The sequence below is a fragment of the Trachurus japonicus genome, chromosome 1 (assembly GCF_045865225.1).
Source record: "Trachurus japonicus isolate A0001 chromosome 1, Traja_1.0".
Lineage (NCBI taxonomy): Eukaryota > Metazoa > Chordata > Actinopteri > Carangiformes > Carangidae > Trachurus > Trachurus japonicus.
In genome coordinates, this window is record NC_140907.1 from 38,179,433 (window position 1) to 38,198,756 (window position 19,324).

The following is a 19,324-nucleotide window of genomic DNA, read 5'->3' on the forward strand; positions in this document are numbered from 1 at the left end:
AAGTGGTACCAGTTTGATCTGGTACGAGTTCACGGGTCGGAAGTTACGAGTGGCCGTTATAGTGACTTTCACAGGTAAAACAGGTCGGAAAAACACGAGTGGGTTGCCTGGAACGCTACAAAGTCGTAAGTTGTGACTTGAAGCTGTAATTTACGATTTCAAAAGCCTGCCTGGAACGCAGCATTAGCCAAAACGACCGGACCACTTACTTCTGCTTTAATGTATTGAAAGAAATTATTTTCCAACAAAGTCAAGAGAGATGGGCATTAGATATTTGGGGTAAACCAAAGCTGCGTACTTACTGTGAAATAAAACAGGTATTTGGCCCAGAAAACTATGTTTTGTATAATTTGTCTAAAAAGAAAAGATCCTTGTGTGCTCAATTGAGAGCTGGTGTACTTGGTCTTCATATTGAGACAGGCACATATGTTTGCGCACCAGAAGACGATAGAATTTGTAATTTATGTGACATCCAAGACGTGGAGAATGAAATTCATTTTGTGTTCTACTGTCCTTTCTATGACTCTATAAGACAAGAATTGTTCAGTAAAGTAGATCCAAATAACGAATTTGTGTGGTTGGACGATGTTGAGAAGATAAAACTTCTTTTTCATTTGAATATTTTTGCATTTTCTTTATTTCTTGAAAAGGCTTGGGCAACGAGACAAAGAGCGATGTATAGTTGAGTACTGAAAGTAATCTTATTGTTTATTTATGTCACACCTGTGTGGCAGCTAACACCAACAGGAAGGACTGTCTAGTTTTTGTTTTTTTGTATTTGTTATTGTGTCTTGTAATCTGACGGCATGACACGAAAATAAAACATTCATTCATTCATTCATTCATTCATTCATATATCGTAGTGCGATATAAGAAGTCCACCTGTGTTTGTCAGCTGGACCGACTGTAGCAGGAATCTGAATGTTTCACTGTTTGTGATGAAGCCGAGTTAAAAGAGGCAAAACATCACCAGAACATTACACCTTATATAATCTCTCTCTCTCACACACACACGTTACATAACAGACTCTATTTCAACGTTGTTTCTGCTCCTGAGAGAAACAAAACAACCTGAGTCCTGATTTAAACCTTTCACATCATTTACTGAAAAAGTCTCGTCTTTTATTTTAAACAGGTTTTGTTTTTTTTTGTTTTTTTTTGGGGGGGGGGGGGGTACCACTATTTTACTTCTCAAACTCAACTCCAATGTTATTTATAGCAGATTTAAAAACAAAACAACCTCAGTTGCCCAAAGTGCTGCACAACATAAACACAACAACCCTAGATAACAGTGAATAAACAGAATCAATTATTAAAGGGATAGTTCACCCTAGAATGATATTTCGCTCATTATCTACTCACCCTCATGTTGACTAAGGGCTGGGAGAAGTTTCAGATTCCTCCGTGGCTTCTCTGAGTTACAGGGGGTCTCGGCGTAGCAGTGCATGTCCATATAACGGTTGCAAAGGGACACCAGAGCTCTTCGTAAAAAAACACACACAAAAAAACATCCAAATACCTCCATGATGCTCGTATGTAATGTCCGTCTTGTGCTGAAGCCCCAAATTGCGTAATTGTCCCGAAAAAAATTAAATAAGTCTATATTTTAAGCTTGTTTGTAGCGGAAGCTTCTCGAAGCTCCTCTTCCTGGTCCGTCCAAATCTTGCGTGATTTGCGCCGGCGTCAGCATGCGTCAGTGCGGTTACTGCGAATCACGCGAGATTTGGACGGACCAGGAAGAGGAGCTTCGAGAAGCTTCCGCTACAAACAAGCTTAAAATATAGACTTATTTAATTTTTTTCGGGACAATTACGCAATTTGGGGCTTCAGCACAAGACGGACATTACATACGAGCATCATGGAGGTATTTGGATGTTTTTTTGTGTGTGTTTTTTTACGAAGAGCTCTGGTGTCCCTTTGCAACCGTTATATGGACATGCACTGCTACGCCAAGACCCCCTGTAACTCAGAGAAGGGACGGAGGACTCTGAAACTTCTCCCAGCCCTTAGTCCACATGAGGGGGAGGAGATAATGAGCGAAATATCATTCTAGGGTGAACTATCCCTTTAACATGGATTAACTATAACAATCAGGGCAATAAAAGGGTCAGTGACAAATAAAAATTGTCACATGGTGTAACCACAAAATATCTTATCCACCTACAGTGGATTTAAGTGTACTTATAGAAAGTATACTTTCTTCTGAAAACATTAAATTGAAATACTGTGGTTCTGTATTTGGATTTTAATGTATTTTAGCAACACCAGGCAGGACTTAGACTAAAAACACCACTATTTTCTAAATAAAGTGACAAACTATATGTAAAATTGGTCAAAAAACAAAGTGTTGCATTGAAAAAAAAGTGAATTACATTTATTCCACATTTGAGTCCAGATTTATTTTCCTTGTATATAATCAGATTTTTATAAAAAATATACCGGTTACATCACCTGACATTGGGTTGCATGACGTCATCGACCCAAAAACAATCACTAAAATAAAGTAAAACAAATAAAAGCTATACTAATAACTAAACTTTAACAATACTTTACCTTTTGTTTTCAATATTCTTTATTATGTGAGCACTTGTGACCTGAAATTTAACTTTAACTTGATTTTAATCGTGTTTTAGGGTGATTTTAAATAAATCTACAGCTGTGTACATCACGTTCATGAAATAAAAACGAGTTTTGAGTCGTTTCTTTGTTATTTATTGTTTTTGTTCAGAAGGAAATCAAATATTAAACATGTATTGATGTATTGATGATAAATAGAGTGTGGTCTGTCTCTTACTGAAGTGGTCCGGGGAGCCCAGCGTGGAGAAGACGCAGGTGAGGAACTGCAGTCGGACCTGGACCTCCGCGCTGTGGCTGTAGCTGCAACCACACACACACACACACACAGAGCAGAGGATTGTGGGTAAGAAAACACACACACACACACTCTCGAAGGTGCAGCGAGGAGCGGACTAGGGATGGGACGATTTACGATTTTAATCGCCATAATCCTGAATTTATTGTCCATTTTGTAATCCTTGTGAGGCGCGCACCAGCGTGCTTGGCAGGCATCCAGCCACTAGTCACAGCCGCACTCTTGCCTGTGCTCCTTTGGCCAACACTTCCAATTTAAAAGCGCACCTAAGGGATAAACACCCCTCTATCTTTGTGGGACTCAAGGTAAAATGTGCTTTATTTCTTTGCTTGTCTCAGTTTCGTCCTCCTGGCTAAACACCCTGTGCATTGTGAGCTCAGATTATTCAGAGGTGAATATCACCGGCTAAAGTTAGCTCACGTAGCTAAATGTCAACAGTGGCAACATGTGAAGACGAGAGTCGAGTCAGTCGACCAGCTCGCTAATTAGCTGCTGCTAACATTAGCTCACTAGCTAATATTGCCCCGTCCTTTTCGTCAAAGATATTCAATAAATGGAAAGATACTTCATGAGCGGCTGCTCCAATGATAGAAATGGTTACACTTCCTGTCTCTCTAAATGGGCGTGGCCAACCGTCACCACCTCGTCTGTGAACGTGTGTGTGGATTTATACAATTTGTAGGTAGATGAAAGTGAGATATTTATTTTTTCTTATGATAACATTAAATATTTGCACTACTAACAGTAATATTTAGCATGACAAAAATAATTTAAATCATTTTCACGGGAGTTCGCGGCCGTTTGTTTGACGTTGCCTAGGAGATCGGTGCCAAATCTCGCGAGAGTGTGTCGTCGTAGAGACAGAGACAGGTCTGGAACAAAGTGGATTTTCTCCTGATGTGTCCGTCTGAAAATTGTCCATTTTGGTGTCAAACTGTTCAGAAGAGATGTGGCTTGTGAAAAATGAGTCCAAAATTTGCTTCAGTGACTGTGGGGAGAAAGACCCGATCATAATCGGTGTTCACATTAAATTGTCCCATAGGAATCAATACACTCCAAGCTGCCTCTGGTCTCTCTAAAGGGGCGTGGCCGTGCAGAAGCCCACGTGACATCATACAGGAAGCTGACTCGTCATGAAAGGTCTTGGTTTATAAACCGTCTTTGTTTTCGTTACAGATAATGAGCTCACAAAATCACAGCTAATGTTGTGGGCTCACCCAGAGGTGTTTATCTTTGGAAAGTTGCGGTACTGCCGGCGGGGCTCAAGGGAGCACCGCTCATTGAAACAACATTGATACGTGCTGAAAAAAAGCAAGAAAGAAAGCGAGCAACAGTGAGGGAGTGTCACGACTTCCTGTTTCTACTAGACCTTCAAATTAAAAGCCCTAAAGCTTTTAGTTCAGTCACGGCCGTGAATGGCGGAGGCTCCGCTGTAACTGTTACCCCGCTTCTAAAAGGGTCAAGTCTGATGACTGGAAAGACAAGCAAGATGTTGACAACCCGACCTCTTTATTATCGCGATAATATCGTTAATCGTTAATTATTTTTGGCCACAATAATCGTCAGATGAAATGTTCATATCGTCCCATCCCTAGAGCGGACAAACACTCACAGTGCAAACTTGTGCCGGTGCTCTCGGACTTCGTGGATGTAGTGCTGCAGGTCGTCGAAGAACAGCTTCATCATGTGCAGCTCCTTCTCCGCCCACCTGTCACCAGCCATCGCCATGACAACCACAACAAAGTGAGACTCTACCACTTTCATTTCAACGTTTCAAGAGTTTATCATCGTCGTTAACGGTTGCTAGGATACCAACGAGGAAGGGGATTTACTCACATGGTGATCCAGTGAGTGTCGTAGCTCGAACCGAACTGTTGAAAAGTGCCGAAAAGTTTAGGAAGTAGACGTAAAGAAACCACGACGGACCTGAGGAGGAGAGAAGGAGAGGAGGAGGAGGAGGAGGAGAGGAGAGGAGAGGAGAGGAAACAAGAGGAGAGGAGAGGAGAGGAGGAGGAGGAGGAGGAGAGGAGAGGAGAGGAGAGGAGAGGAGAGGAGAGGAGAGGAGAGGAGAGGAGAGGAGAGGAGAGGAGAGGAGAGGAGGAGAGAGGAGGAGGAGGAAGAGGAGGAGGAGGAGAGGAGAGGAGAGGAGAGGAGAGAGGAGGAGGAGGAGAGAGGAGGAGGAGGAGGAGGAGAGGAGAGGAGAGGAGAGGAGAGGAGGAGAGAGGAGGAGGAGGAAGAGGAGGAGGAGGAGGAGGAGGAGGAGGAGAGGAGAGGAGAGGGGAGAAGGAAGGAGAAGAGGGGAGGAGAGGAAAGGAAAGGAAAGGAAAGGAAACAAGAGGAGAGGAGGAAGAGGAGAGGAAGGGGGAGGAGAGGGAGAAGGAAGAGGAGAGGAGAGGAGAGAAGGAAGGAGAAGAGGAGAGGAAACAAGAGGAGAGAGGAGAAGAGGAGGAGGAGGAGAGGAAGAAACAAGAGGAGAGGGGAGGAGGAGAAGGAAACAAGAGGAGAGGAGAGGAGAGGTGAGGAGGGGAGGAGAGGAGAGGAGGAGTGAGGAGAGGAGAGGAAACAAGTGGAGAGGAGAGGAGAGGAGAGGAGAAAACAAGAGGAAGAGAGGAGGAGTGAGGAGAGGAGAAAACAAGAGGAAGAGAGGAGGAGTGAGGAGAGGAGAGGAGAGGAAGGAGGAGGAGGAGAGGAGACAAGAGGAGAGGAGGAGGAGGAGGAGGAGAGGAAACAAGAGGAGAGGAGGAAGGAGGAGGAGAGGAGGAGAGGAGAGAAGGAAGGAGAAGAGGGGAGGAGAGGAAACAAGAGGAGAGAGGAGAAGAGAGGAGAAGAGAGGAGAGGAGAGGAGACAAGGAAACAAGAGGAGAGGAGGAAGGGGGAGGAGAGGAAGGGGGAGGAGAGGAGAGGAAGAGGAGGAGAGGGGGAAGGAGGAGGAGAGGGGAGGAGAGAGATGGAGTAGAGAGGATGAAAGGAAAAGGAGGAGAGAGGGAGAGAGGAGAGGATGATGAGGAGAAGAGGAGGAGGAGAGGAAGAAACAAAGAAAAAGAAACAGGTTTAAACTGGTTGTTTTGTCGTTTTGTCGTCTCCATGTTTCTCGGTGACGTCGTCGTCGTACCTGTGATGAGCCAGGTTGTCAAGGCAACCCTCGATGAAGCGCATCCTGATCTGCCGGTCGGTGAACCAGCACACCAGAGAACACAGCAGCTTCTCCGCCTCGTTGATCAGGCCCTCGGACAGGTGGATCTACACACACACACACACACACACACACACACACACACACACACACAGTACAACACACACACACACAGTACAACACACACACACACAGTACAACACACACACACACACACACACACAACACAATATTAATTTACTTCCTGTTCTCTGTGCAATAACGTTTTCACAGCTCAACAACTCAGTTATGAAAAACAGAGTCAGAGTCTGGAGATTGAACCTGCGATCATCTGTGACGCTGCTGCAGTCAAACACAGATTTATTATTTACTACATAGGCTATGTATTATGTATTTATTTATTTATTTAGAGAGAGAAAAGTATGAATGATCTCCTGTCTTTAACTACAACAGAGTATTAGCGCCACATTGAAAAAAAAAAAACCCACAGATGTCGAAAAATAAAGTCATAAATTTACAAGAACAAAGTCATACATTTAAAAAAGTCATAACATTATGAGAATAAAGTCGTAAATTTACGAGAATATAGTACATTTACGAGAATAAAGTCATAAATTTACAAGAACAAAGTCATACATTTAAAAAAGTCATAACGTTACGAGAATAAAGTTGTACATTTACGAGAATAAAGTCTAAAATTTACAAGAATTAAGTCGTACATTTAAAAAAGTCATAACATTACGAGAATAAAGTCGTAAATTTACGAGAATATAGTACATTTACGAGAATAAAGTCGTGAATTTACGAGAATAAAGTCGTACATTTAAAAAAAAGTCATAACATTACGAGAACAAAGTCGTAAATTTACTAGAATAAAGTCGTACATTTACGAGAATATAGTAAATTTACGAGAATAAAGTTGTACATTTACGAGAATAAAGTCGTAAATTTACGAGAATAAAGTCGTACATTTACGAGAATAAAGTCGTAAATTTACGAGAATAAAGTCGTAAATTTACGAGAATAAAGTCGTACATTTAAAAAAGTCATAACATTACGAGAATAAAGTCGTAAATTTACGAGAATAAAGTCGTACATTTAAAAAAAAGTCATAATATTACAAGAATAAAGTCGTAAATTTACGAGAATAAAGTCGACTTTATTCTCGAAGTTTGTGATTTTTTTATTTGTCAATGTGGCCACTCTACTCTACTCTACTCTAATACTCCGTCGTTCTTTAACACTTCTCTAGATCAATAAAGTTTTATTTAGATTAACTTTATTGATAACGCGTTCCTTTAATTATAACAAACAGGACTGAAAGATGAGTTATTAAAATGATAAATAATGATTAATGAGAAAGTTTCCTGATGTTTTATCTCAGTAAAACTTTAATCCTTCAGATACTTTTATCAATGTTTGATTATTTTTTTCCTATATGTTATTACAGCTGATCAATATTTATTATTATTAATATATTAGTTGTAATAGTGTGTATTAAAGAGAGCAGCCGTGTTACCGCGTCCTCGTCCTGCACCAGGTCCCACAGCAGAGTGTTTCCTTTCTTACAGACGTTGTCCAGGTTGATGTCGGTCACCGCGTGGCCGCTGGAGAACTGGTGTTTATGGACCGCTGGACCTACACACACACACACACACACACACACACACACAGTACAACACACACACACACACACACAGTACAACACACACACACACACACAGTACAACACACACACACACACACACACACACACACACACACACACAGATAGTACAACACACAACACACAGTACAACACACACAGTACAACACACACACACACAGTGGTCACATGATCAGCTCCTCTTCTTCTAAAACAACACCAGCTTCCTCCTCCTTCCTTCTTCCCTCCTCCTCCTTTTCCTCCCTCTGCCTCCTCCCGCTTCCCCTCTTCCTCCATCCACATCTTCCTCCTCCTTCCCCTCTTCCCTCCTCCTCACTCCTCTCCTTCTTCCCGCCTCTTCCTCTTCCCCTTCTTCCCTCCTTCTCTTCCTCCTCCCTCCTCCTCCTCCTCTCCTTCTTCCCGCCTCTTCCCTCCTCCTTTTCCTCCTTCTTTCCTCCTCCTCCTCTCCCTCCTCCTCCCTGTCCTCCTTCCTTCCCCTCCTCCCTCCTTTTCTTTCTCCCCCTCTTCCTCCTCCTCCTCCTTTTTCTCCCTCCTCCTCTTCCTCCTCACTCCTCTCCTTCTTCCCTCCTCTTCCTCCTCGCTCCTCTCCTTCTTCCTCTTCCCCTTCTTCACTCCTCCTCTTCCTTTTTCTCCTTCCTCCTCCTCGCTCCTCCCCTTCTTCGCTCCTCCCCCTCTTTCTCCTTCTTCCCTCCTCTACCACCCCTTCTTCCAGCTTCCCCTCTTCCTCCCCTTCTTCCCTCCGCCTCCTCCTCCTTCCCCTCTTAACCTCCTCACTCCTCCTCTCCCTTCTCCTCTTCCTCCTCCCCACCCCCCTCTTCCTCCTCTTTCCTTCTTTTCCCACTGCTTCCTCCTCCCTCCTCCTCTTCCCTCCTCCCCCTTTTCCCCCTCTTCTTCCTCCCCCTCCTTCCCCCCTCCTCCTCCTCCTCCTCCCTCCTCCTCCTCCTCCTTCCTCCTCCTCCCCCTCTCACCTTGCACCAGGTGCTCGTGGTAGATGGAGGCCAGGTTGGGGAGGTGCTGCTGCAGGTGGGAGCTGAGCTCAGCGTGGGAGTTGATCTGGACCAGCTCCTCCTCGCAGCCCGACTCCTCTCCGTCGAAGTCGGCCATGTTCTTCTCCGACTTGGCGCTGACCTGGGAGCTGCTGCAGCTCACGTCGTCGGCGCTCAGCATGTCCTCCACCATCGGACTGGAGACACACACAGAGAGGACGATGACGTCAGGAGAATAAAATATAATAATAATAATAATAATAATAATACATTTTATTTATAATGCACTTTACATTTAAGCAATCTCAAAGTGCCACAGTATATATAAATATAAACTAGACAATGTCCTCGCAGAAATGTTGAGAGGGCCACGGGGTCGACTGGCGAGGTGCCATCTACCGTCAACATGGGAATCAAACCCACAACCTAAAAGGACTACGGAATCACTTTTGTATCAAATCAAGCCAAACAAAACAACCTCCTCAATGTCAAACAAAAATAAGAGCTTGAGAAAGAATACAACTTTATTTAAAAGAAAAAAACTCACTGAAGCAAAAAATACTGTCTACTGACTCTCAAAAGCAAAATGTATAACTTGAAAACTAATTACAAATATTTACTGAAAATGAAGCAAAGCGAACTGTAAACAAAAACATATTTATCAAAACAATTAAAAGGACTGAAATATTTGTTTTCAAGTTATACGTTTTGCTTTTGAGATTACTGTTTTTTTAGCCTGGGTTACCCATGATGCCTTGGGATTTTATTCGCTCTGCAAGTCAGCCTGGAAACCAATTTTTCCCTTCAACGAGCGAGCCAATCACAGAATGGGGGAGAGGGCAGCACGACAATGATGACACACCGAAGCGATTTTTGTTGATAGCTTGTCGATCCAACATGGCGGCAGAGCTTTACCTTTCGATGCAGCGTTAGAAAGTGTTTCAAGTTGTTTAGACCGCAAGTTTATTATGAATCTGCCTCTGTGCTGGTCTCACATTTGGGCTTATTCTGACTAAACGGTAGCTCCTATCAGAAAAAGAAGCAGACCGTGGTCATCGTAAGGACTTCCTGAATTATTTGACATGATTTTGGTGTTTCTACAGTAAATATTTTGGAAACACTAACAAGTTATAAACAGGGGTCCATTCTGCTTCTCTCAGAAAATCTTTGTATTAGAGTCAATGAAGAGCAGAGAGGGACCTGGTCGCACTGAGAGGCTCACAGTTTAAATTCTCTAAGTCTCTCTGCTTTGATGAACACATTGTTAAAGACAGAACAAGTTTGTCTACAAATGTGGAAAAAATCATGTGTGTAGAGTGTAAATTGTGTCCGTGAGCAGCGTGGAAAGAGAAAAGTCTCAGACAATTTCAGACAACTTCTCCCACTCTAGCTGATGATGTCATCCACTCTAGCACGAACATTCCGTGCAATACACACCCATTATAATCTCAACCCTTCTCCAAAAATGATCATGGTCATTGAACAGTGATTGATCAAAAACTATATTACCTATCAAAATGTGGATTAAGACACCCATAGACAAGACTTGTGTCTACTGTTTAAAGTTTAAATGAAGTCTCTGGGTGAAAGTATGCCGGAGCAGTAGACGTTTGAAAAAGTCCAATCATTTGTTAGTTTTCCGACCTCCTCCCATTCATTCTCTGAGAAATTTTTCACGACTTACGTCTCTTGTTAGGGCTTTGACATTTGCCCCAAAAAATCATATTCGAACTTTGTTTGTTTATTAATATTCGAATATATTTGAATATTTATTGCTAATATTTTGACCACCCCCCCCCGAAGCTAATAGATCGTCCCACGGGGGGGACGATCTATCATGGACACCATTTTTCTGATAGATAAGTTGATTCAAATTTTCCTTACAAGGAATTTAAATCTGCCGAATTTTCAATGGTTTCCAGTGGGCGTTAACCCTTTCGTGACCATTGTTTGTCCAACCTACTGTAGCAACAGTAACCGTGGGGGGCAGGACTTGACAAAGGGTCAATTGGTTCGAAATTTGACACAAAAGATGTGGCCTCACCCTTCGTGCTGGTGGTGATGATGATGATGGTGGTGATGGTGATGGTGGTGGTGCTGCGGCCCGATGAAGCGGCGGCAGTTGAAGAGCTCGTTGCCCATGGCGTCTCCCAGGAAGTCGGCGGGCCGCGGCAGACACGGCGGCGGCGGCTCCTGAGGCCCCTGCACCATCTGGGCGGGGCCGAGCTCCGACGGCGGCGGCTGCTGCTGCTGCTGCTGAGGCTCCGCCCCCTCGGGCCGCGCCGACAACGCCGCCGCCGAGCACGCGTCCAACATCCTCATCCGGCCCTCTAGGGACGCCGCCGAGGCTGCCGTTACCATGACGGCAGAAGAAGTCTCTGGGTTGAAAGGGACTGGGAGAGCCTTCGATTTGGCCCCGCCCCCGCCTCCCCCTCCCGCTGCGGCGCCGCTGCTTGGCCCCGCCCCCTCGCCGAGCGCCTCGCCCGCTTTCCTCTTCCTCGACTCCGTCTGCTCCTTCTGCGGCGGCGGTGGCGGCGGCTGCTGCTGCTGCTGGACGCCGCCGCCCTCCGCCGCCGACCGGTTCCCCTCGTCTTCGTCCTCTTCGTCGTCGTCCTCGTCATCGTCGTCGTCTTCCTCCTCCTCGTCCTCCTCCTCCTCCTTTAAAGGTGCAATATGTAAGAATGCACTTTATACCAGGCACTTTATAGATCACATGCACTTTATGTATGTAGGTATGAATGTGTATATGATTGTGAACCACTGTATAATTCTTTATTTCTGTCTGTTTGTGTGTTACCTGCCAAGGGACTACGGATGCAAATTAGCAAGTTGCTAACTCTGACGCAATTACATTTGTGCACACGTACGAATGTTCATTAATGTGTATTGTCCCTTTTAAATAAATAAAATTATGAGGAGCAGTGGATGTGCACTGTAGAAGAGATTTTTGTAATGGAGAAAATCACTCACAAACTGAGACTACAAGAGACACAATTTGAGGACAAATGTGAAAAATGGACTGATTACAGAAGACGAGAAGAGGACACCACCATTGCTACTGAACAATAAGGACATTGATATAAGGATGAGTGTTTAACTATGTATGTATGATGTGCTCTGACACTGTAATTGTTGAAAGAAAATTTGAATAAATAAATAAGTTACAAAAAAAAAAATTAAAAATTAAAAATTAAAAAATAAATAAATGTGGCCAAAAACGGTTACTGCAGTCAAATTCAAAACACAGCGATCTGGTTTTTTCTCCCAGCCGTAGCGGCAGCTCAGTGGACCAAACTGGAGGCTGAAATGCCACTGACGCTGCGTGACTGGGAGAGAGGGCTAGGTGGCGCAACATGTAAACACGTAAATTCAAAACATAAACATGATTTGCAGTCTGCAAAATAAGATTTTTAATGTGAATACTCTGGCTGTACTATTGTTGTTGGTGAGTTCATCATGTTATATGAACATTATTCCTGAGTCTCTGTGACATATTAGGAGGATTTTACGGCCAGTTGCTTTAGATTTCTTACATATTGTACCTTTAAGGCCTCGCTGTCCGCCATGTCGTCGGAGTGCATCTCGCTGCCGGGGCTGCCGGCCGATTGGCTGGCCCGGCTGGACGCCGCCTCGTTGCTGCTGGCTTCGCTGCGGCCGCTGCTGCTGCCCGGACCGCTGCTTCCCTCCTCCACGCTGTTGGCCGTCTCGTCGGAGCTGCCCTGCATCGACTCCTGAGGAGACGGAGACAGGAGAGGTCAGAGGTCAAGATGGAGCTGCATGAGGCTCAGTGACTCTGAGCTCTGAAAGTGTTTTAATTAACTCAAACACCAATAAATATAGGGAGAAAACTTCACACAGTATGGAAATTAACATTAATTTAAGTTTACATAAAGTTTCTGTGCTTTTATTTTGAACATCTACCTTTATTCTGAAGGAGCTTTAACACAAACGTCTGCTTTTATTGTGAAGGAGCTTTAATACAAATGTCTACTTTTATTCTGAAGGAGCTTTAACAAAATCTACCTTTATTCTGAAGGAACTTTAACACAAACATCTACCTTTATTCTGAAGGAGCTTTAACACAAACATCTACCTTTATTCTGAAGGAGCTTTAACACAAACATCTACCTTTATTCTGAAGGAGCTTTAACACAAACATCTACCTTTATTCTGAAGGAACTTTACAAATCATCTACCTTTATTCTGAAGGAACTTTAAAAATCATCTACCTTTATTCTGAAGGAGCTTTAACACAAACATCTACCTTTATTCTGAAGGAGCTTTAATACAAACATCTACTTTTATTCTGAAGGAGCTTTAACACAAACATCTACCTTTATACTGTATGGAGCTTCAACACAAACATCTACTTTTATTCTGAAGGAGCTTTAACACAAACATCTACTTTTATTCTGAAGGAGCTTTAACACAAACATCTACTTTTATTCTGAAGGAGCTTTAACACAAACATCTACCTTTATTCTGAAGGAGCTGTAACATACACGTCTACCTTTATTTTGAAGGAGCTTTAACACAAACGTCTACCTTTATTTTGAAGGAGCTTTAACACAAACGTCTACCTTTATTCTGAAGGAGCTTTAACACAAACATCTACCTTTATTCTGAAGGAGCTTTAACACAAACATCTACTTTTATTCTGAAGGAGCTTTAACAAAATCTACCTTTATTCTGAAGGAGCTTTAACACAAACGTCTACCTTTAATCTGAAGGAGCTGTAACACAAACATCTACTTTTATTCTGAAGGAGCTTTAACACAAACGTCTACTTTTATTCTGAAGGAGCTTTAACACAAACATCTACTTTTATTCTGAAGGAGCTTTAACACAAACATCTACCTTTATTCTGAAGGAGCTTTAACACAAACGTCTACTTTTATTCTGAAGGAGCTTTAACACAAACATCTACTTTTATTCTGAAGGAGCTTTAACACAAACATAGATACCTTTATTCTGAAGGAGCTTTAACACAAACATCTACCTTTATTCTGAAGGAGCTTTAACACAAACATCTACCTTTATTCTGAAGGAGCTTTAACACAAACGTCTACCTTTATTCTGAAGGAGCTTTAACACAAACATCTACCTTTATTCTGAAGGAGCTTTAACACAAACATCTACTTTTATTCTGAAGGAGCTTTAACAAAATCTACCTTTATTCTGAAGGAGCTTTAACACAAACGTCTACCTTTAATCTGAAGGAGCTGTAACACAAACATCTACCTTTATTCTGAAGGAGCTTTAACACAAACGTCTACTTTTATTCTGAAGGAGCTTTAACACAAACATCTACTTTTATTCTGAAGGAGCTTTAACACAAACATCTACCTTTATTCTGAAGGAGCTTTAACACAAACATCTACCTTTATTCTGAAGGAGCTTTAACACAAACATCTACCTTTATTCTGAAGGAGCTGTAACACAAACATCTACCTTTATTCTGAAGGAGCATTAGTTAGTTTTTCTCACCTCAGTGTCCGACAGCCTCTGCTGACTCCTCTTGCCTCCACTCATCATCTGATCGTCCATCTCCATGTCGCTGCCTCCGCTGTGCTGCGTGTCGCTGTTGTCGCTGCTGTCTGGACTGGCGGCCGGCGAACCTGAGGTCACATCACACACATACACACAAAAATAAATACATTTAAAAACCCCGTCTGAGAACTGAGACCTGACACTAGTTGCGTTTCCATCCACCTTTCTTTATTCGCATTTTCAAAAATTGCCAATAAATACTTGGATGGAAACGCCAGAAATTTGAAAAAAGGCAGTAAATGCGCATAAAAGTTTTTATGCTTTGGAGGGGGTGGATTTGTCAGACGGTCAGTGTATCTTTTGGTCATTGGATTTTCTTTTGATGAATGGGAATTAAAAACCAAAATTCATTGGTTTATTCTATTTTCGTTTTGAAATACAAAAAATAAAATTGAAAAACAAAGTGTTCTTGTTTTTGAGTGTCAAAGAGCAATTAACTAAATTTTAAAAACAGTTTGATTTCCGTGTTCTATGTCACATAACAAAAAATTAAATCAGCAGTCAACAGAAACAAATAAACAGACCAAAAACACTTCTTTTTTAAATATTTTGACACCTGATGTTGTCATCTTCAAGGCAAGAGCACCAATGAGCGCTACGGTACCTGTGTGTCTGTGGTTCTGTAGGCCAAAATCTACTCAGATAGGATTTCAGACAGTAAAACAAGGCCTGACATCTACAGAAATCTGTACGCATATCAGATGAAAGTGGGGGCAGAAAGGAGATTTTAAGATGAAAATGGCAGAAGCTTCAGTCCCCAACGTACGTCACAGGTGGCAAAAGTTATAACCAAAATATGGACCTGCTATGTCTTCCTTTTCCCTTCTTCTACTCTGTATGTTGTGAGCATGTGCGTGTGAAGACTTTGTCCCCCGCCAATAGGGGGGGGGGGGGGGCGGGTCTGTTGTCCTGGCCCAGGGCATTAAATTATAGAATACTGTTTCAAAATAGGCCTATTTGTGGAAAAAAAAACTGTTTTTAAATTTTAGTTAATTGTTCTTCGATACTCAAAAAGAAGAACGCTTTGTGTTTCAGTTTTATTTTGTGTAAATTTCAAAATGAAAATCCAATAAACCGATAATTTTTTGTTTTTTAATTCTCATTCATCAAAAGAAAATCCAATGACCAAAAGATACACTGACCGTCAGCGTATCGATTAAAGGAAAATGCGACTTTTTGTTATGGAAACAGATTATGTGAATTGAGCCAGAGTTTGTGGGTGAAGCTGCTGGACTTCACCCAGCGACGTTCAAACAAATGGAGAACGACGCCCCGGTGTCCCAGCTCTCGTCCCTGCTGCACCGCAACACACGAACGCGCTCCGTAACCCGTAATCTTTTGTTCATGACGGTTAAGACGACACAATCACACACGTTGTAACATCGTATATGTTATGTAACGTTATCCACCGCTCCATTTATTGATTTTTCACCAGCTTCGTATGGAAACAGATGCACATGGGCGAGAGGAGCGGAACCAAAACAGACTGTCACAGTTCCCGACTGTCTTTCTGTGTAAATATCTCATGTTACAACATCAGGGTTCCTACAGCTGAAGCCAAGTTAAATTTAAGACTTTTAAAGACTTTTTTAAAGCCACTTGAAATGAAATTTAAGACCGACTTCATAATAAACACAAATGCAGAAAAAAGAAAGAAAACCACCACATCAATTACATAGGGTTAGGGACAATTTGACCCACTTTCCTATGTGGTCCAAGGTAAAGTGACTGCTACATGAACATTGGATTGTGTCTCTTTCCAGCTGTCCTTTCAAAATAAATGCATAAAAAGTCCAGAAAAAAAAAAAAAAAACACTGACTCGGGAGCTGGTGGCGGTGAGAGATTTAGCGTTGACGGCCGCCACTAACTTCTCTATGTCAGAATGTTACCAATTATTTTGAGATTTGAGACTAATTACAACCATAAAATACCACTTATCATGTGTTAACATTTTTAAGACTTTTGAAAAATTGATTTAAGACATTTTAATGCCAATTAAGGCCTTGTTTTTAGATTAATGAATTCAATGCCTTTTAAGACTTTTTAAGGATCTGTAAGAACCCTGAACATGAAAACCTGACGCTTATATTCAAGTGCGGCCTATATGTACAGTATTTTCTTTTAAATTTAGCTGGTGCGGATTATATACAGGTGCATCTATAGTCCGGAAAGTACGTAAATTGTCCATGATGTTGAGTGTCAGCTGAGTGTCAACTGTTGTCATGGATACATTCACGCTCTCTTATGACGTAATCTCACAGCGCACCACTCCTCCACTCCCCAATAATCGCAAAACACTAATGAATGGAAACGGTCATAAATTCGCATTTGCTTTTTGCGCATTTTCACAAAATCCGCTCTTAAATTCGACACATTTGGATGGAAACCCAGCTACTGACGACTTCCTGTGACGGTGAAGATGATGATGATGATGATGATGATGATGAAGATGATGAGGATGAAGATGAGGACCCGTGAGCGCAGACGCACCTTTCTTGTTGCCCATGGGGATGTTGGTGTTGAGCAGCGAGGCGAAGGAGCTCTGCTTGGAGAGCTGGGCCTTGGCCGCCAGCGCGTTGTTCCACAGAGCCTTGATCAGCATGGAGGCCAAGTACAGAGTCTGAGGAGGAGGGGGGGGGGGGGGAGGAGGAGGAGGAGGAGGAGGAGGAGGAGAGAGGAGGAGGAGGAGGAGGGGGAGGAGGAGCAGGAGGAGCAGGAGGAGGAGGAGTTAGTGTGATCAGATCAGTGTGAGCAGCTTCACACAAACACTGAAGCCCAAAACCATTCCTACTCCTGTCAAATACAAGGAATTTCTTCGCTATTTTCCAGTTTCGGATCAGTATTTCAACTCAGATTTGACATGAATAGGACACGGACCAATTTATTTAAAGGGATAGTTCAACATTTTGGCAAATTAGCCCATTGCCATAATCACCACACTATGAGATAATAATGGAACGTTACGAAACGAAGCAAAAAAAAAAAAAAAAAGACGTCGCAGGTCTCCTGCAGCTCCACAGAGGAGCTGCTGTTCCTCTCTCTTCAGTCTGGTGTTTGGCTGCACTTTCAATAAGAAAAGTTCCATATGAGCGCGATCAGCAGAGACAGAGCACAATGGATGTGGCATTGATCAGATATCGCAGCGCACATGTTTATTTAACAGCAAAAAAAAAAATAATAAATTGGAGCGATGTTTTTTTTTGCCGTTAAATACATGAATGTATTATAATTGATCCATGTTAAATACACACATGCGCCACGAGCGTTGTAATCGGTCACAAATCATTGCTATAGAGGGATTATCTGTTTACCAACAAATCAGGATGCGTGCGCAACCTGACTGCAGAAAGAACCGGTTGTCATGGTTACCTCTATGGATCTAGTGTAGTCAAAGCGGTGTTTGCTAGCGATGTTGTCAGCCTACTACAACAGTTTATCACCTACTGATGTAGTGTGTGTTTTATACATAGACGGTTTTATAGTTTTATAGTTTTATAACGGCAGGAGAAAAAAAAAAACGTCAGGACGGAGGATCGAGTTTGTACCGCGGCAACGGAAACTCAGCCACGGGACAAACCACGGACACTCACACCACGGCGTCGGTCATCGGTAAAAACAACACTGTCACTGTGCATCCCTAACGTTACCTACAGTTATTTAACAGACAATCATGTTCAGGAAAATACTCACGATTACAAAACTCAGTGTCTGTGAGGACTGAGGTGCTGCCTGGACAGAGACGAGGGAAGAGGACGGACCTGTCTAAAGTCTGGAACAACTGCATAACGTAACTGTAACGTTACGTGCATGGCTGAGTATGTACCGGTAATGTAAAACAATATAGCTTAACGTTAATTAATGTCAGCTTGCTTTCCATTAGTATGTGACCTCGTCTTCAGTCACTGTCGTAGTAAACATTTCACAACTCATTCGCTGCAGTTCTCCAGCTGTGCCTGTGAGCATATTTAGCTTTATCACCATTCAAACCAACGTATCTAACACGTTATATTGCTCGAAATTAATCGCCAATGTACTATTTTCTCTCTCGTTTGCCTTGAAAGGGGTGCGAGTTGACGCTATTCTGTAAATTTTGCGCGTTTTGTTATTTTTATCAAAACAATTAGTGCAACTAACAGCACAAAAAGACATGATCACGGCTCTTGCTGCTCTCTTTCTGCAGGCGACATGCGCAGTAGAACGTCAGTGACGTAGGCTGATAATCCCTCTATACGGCATGTTGTGAGCTTGAAGATCTGCACGACACCGGCTCACAGCCCAAGCATCACAGCCGGGTCGGGAGGAACAGTAACAACAACCAAGTAGTTGGATTTTTTTCACTCACCAGAGTGGCCAGTCAGCCGGCTTCCTTTACTCACCAAAGCATCAAAGTTAGTCGCCACTGGCGACTGGCGACCGCTAATTTTGAACCCTGAGTACAAGTTGGTCTCTTATTGATCAAGTTGGTCTCTTTTCTAATTTTTCGGTGTTTATTTAAATGTTGGGGTTAGGGTTAGTTGAACTACTGATCTGTAACAGGTAAAATGAAGAAGTCAGTCGGCTTCAGGTGAGTTACCTGCTCTGTGTGTGCGCTGGGGTGCAGCCCCGACACCAGGTTGAGGACGTGACGCAGAGGAACCGGGTCCAGGTTCTTGATGAGCGACGGGAAGAGGTCGTGGATGTAGCGGCTGCAGTGTTTCAGCTACAGACAGACAGACAGATTAGATTAGACTTTATTTCATCCCCGAGGGGAAATTCGTTTGTGACAGCAGCATTTAACAAAAGGAAATAAAAGCAGGACAAATAATGAATTACACAATTCACAAAAATACTTGTGTGAGCAGATGTGTGAGCAGCGTCTCACCTGCGCTGCAGCCCAGATACAGTCCACGTGCTGCGTGCTGAGCCGACCCTCTGCAGCCAGGAAGTTCAGGATCACCTGGCACTGCTTGATGATCTGGAACAAACACACATTATATCTCCTGTTAGAGTCTCTATATAATATAACTATATAACAGCTTTATAACACGTTCACATCAGGGTCAGTGACAAAGAAAAAACTGTTTTAAATAAATGAAAAAATAAACTATTGTTTTAAATAAAGAAAAATTTGTTTTAA

General features: G+C 42.7%; 1 protein-coding gene across 1 annotated transcript in view; it reads right to left on the reverse strand.

Annotated features, from left to right (window-relative positions):
- usp34 (ubiquitin specific peptidase 34) overlaps positions 1 to 19,324 on the reverse strand; it is a 91,286-nt gene that overhangs the window by 50,415 nt on the left and 21,547 nt on the right. Inside the window, 12 exon segments of the mRNA XM_085787507.1 lie at positions 2,795 to 2,877; positions 4,485 to 4,580; positions 4,709 to 4,798; positions 5,985 to 6,112; positions 7,525 to 7,643; positions 8,640 to 8,854; positions 10,702 to 11,315; positions 12,200 to 12,388; positions 14,145 to 14,275; positions 16,699 to 16,828; positions 18,782 to 18,907; positions 19,070 to 19,162. Of these exon segments, the coding sequence (XP_085643633.1) occupies positions 2,795 to 2,877; positions 4,485 to 4,580; positions 4,709 to 4,798; positions 5,985 to 6,112; positions 7,525 to 7,643; positions 8,640 to 8,854; positions 10,702 to 11,315; positions 12,200 to 12,388; positions 14,145 to 14,275; positions 16,699 to 16,828; positions 18,782 to 18,907; positions 19,070 to 19,162 (2,014 nt within the window).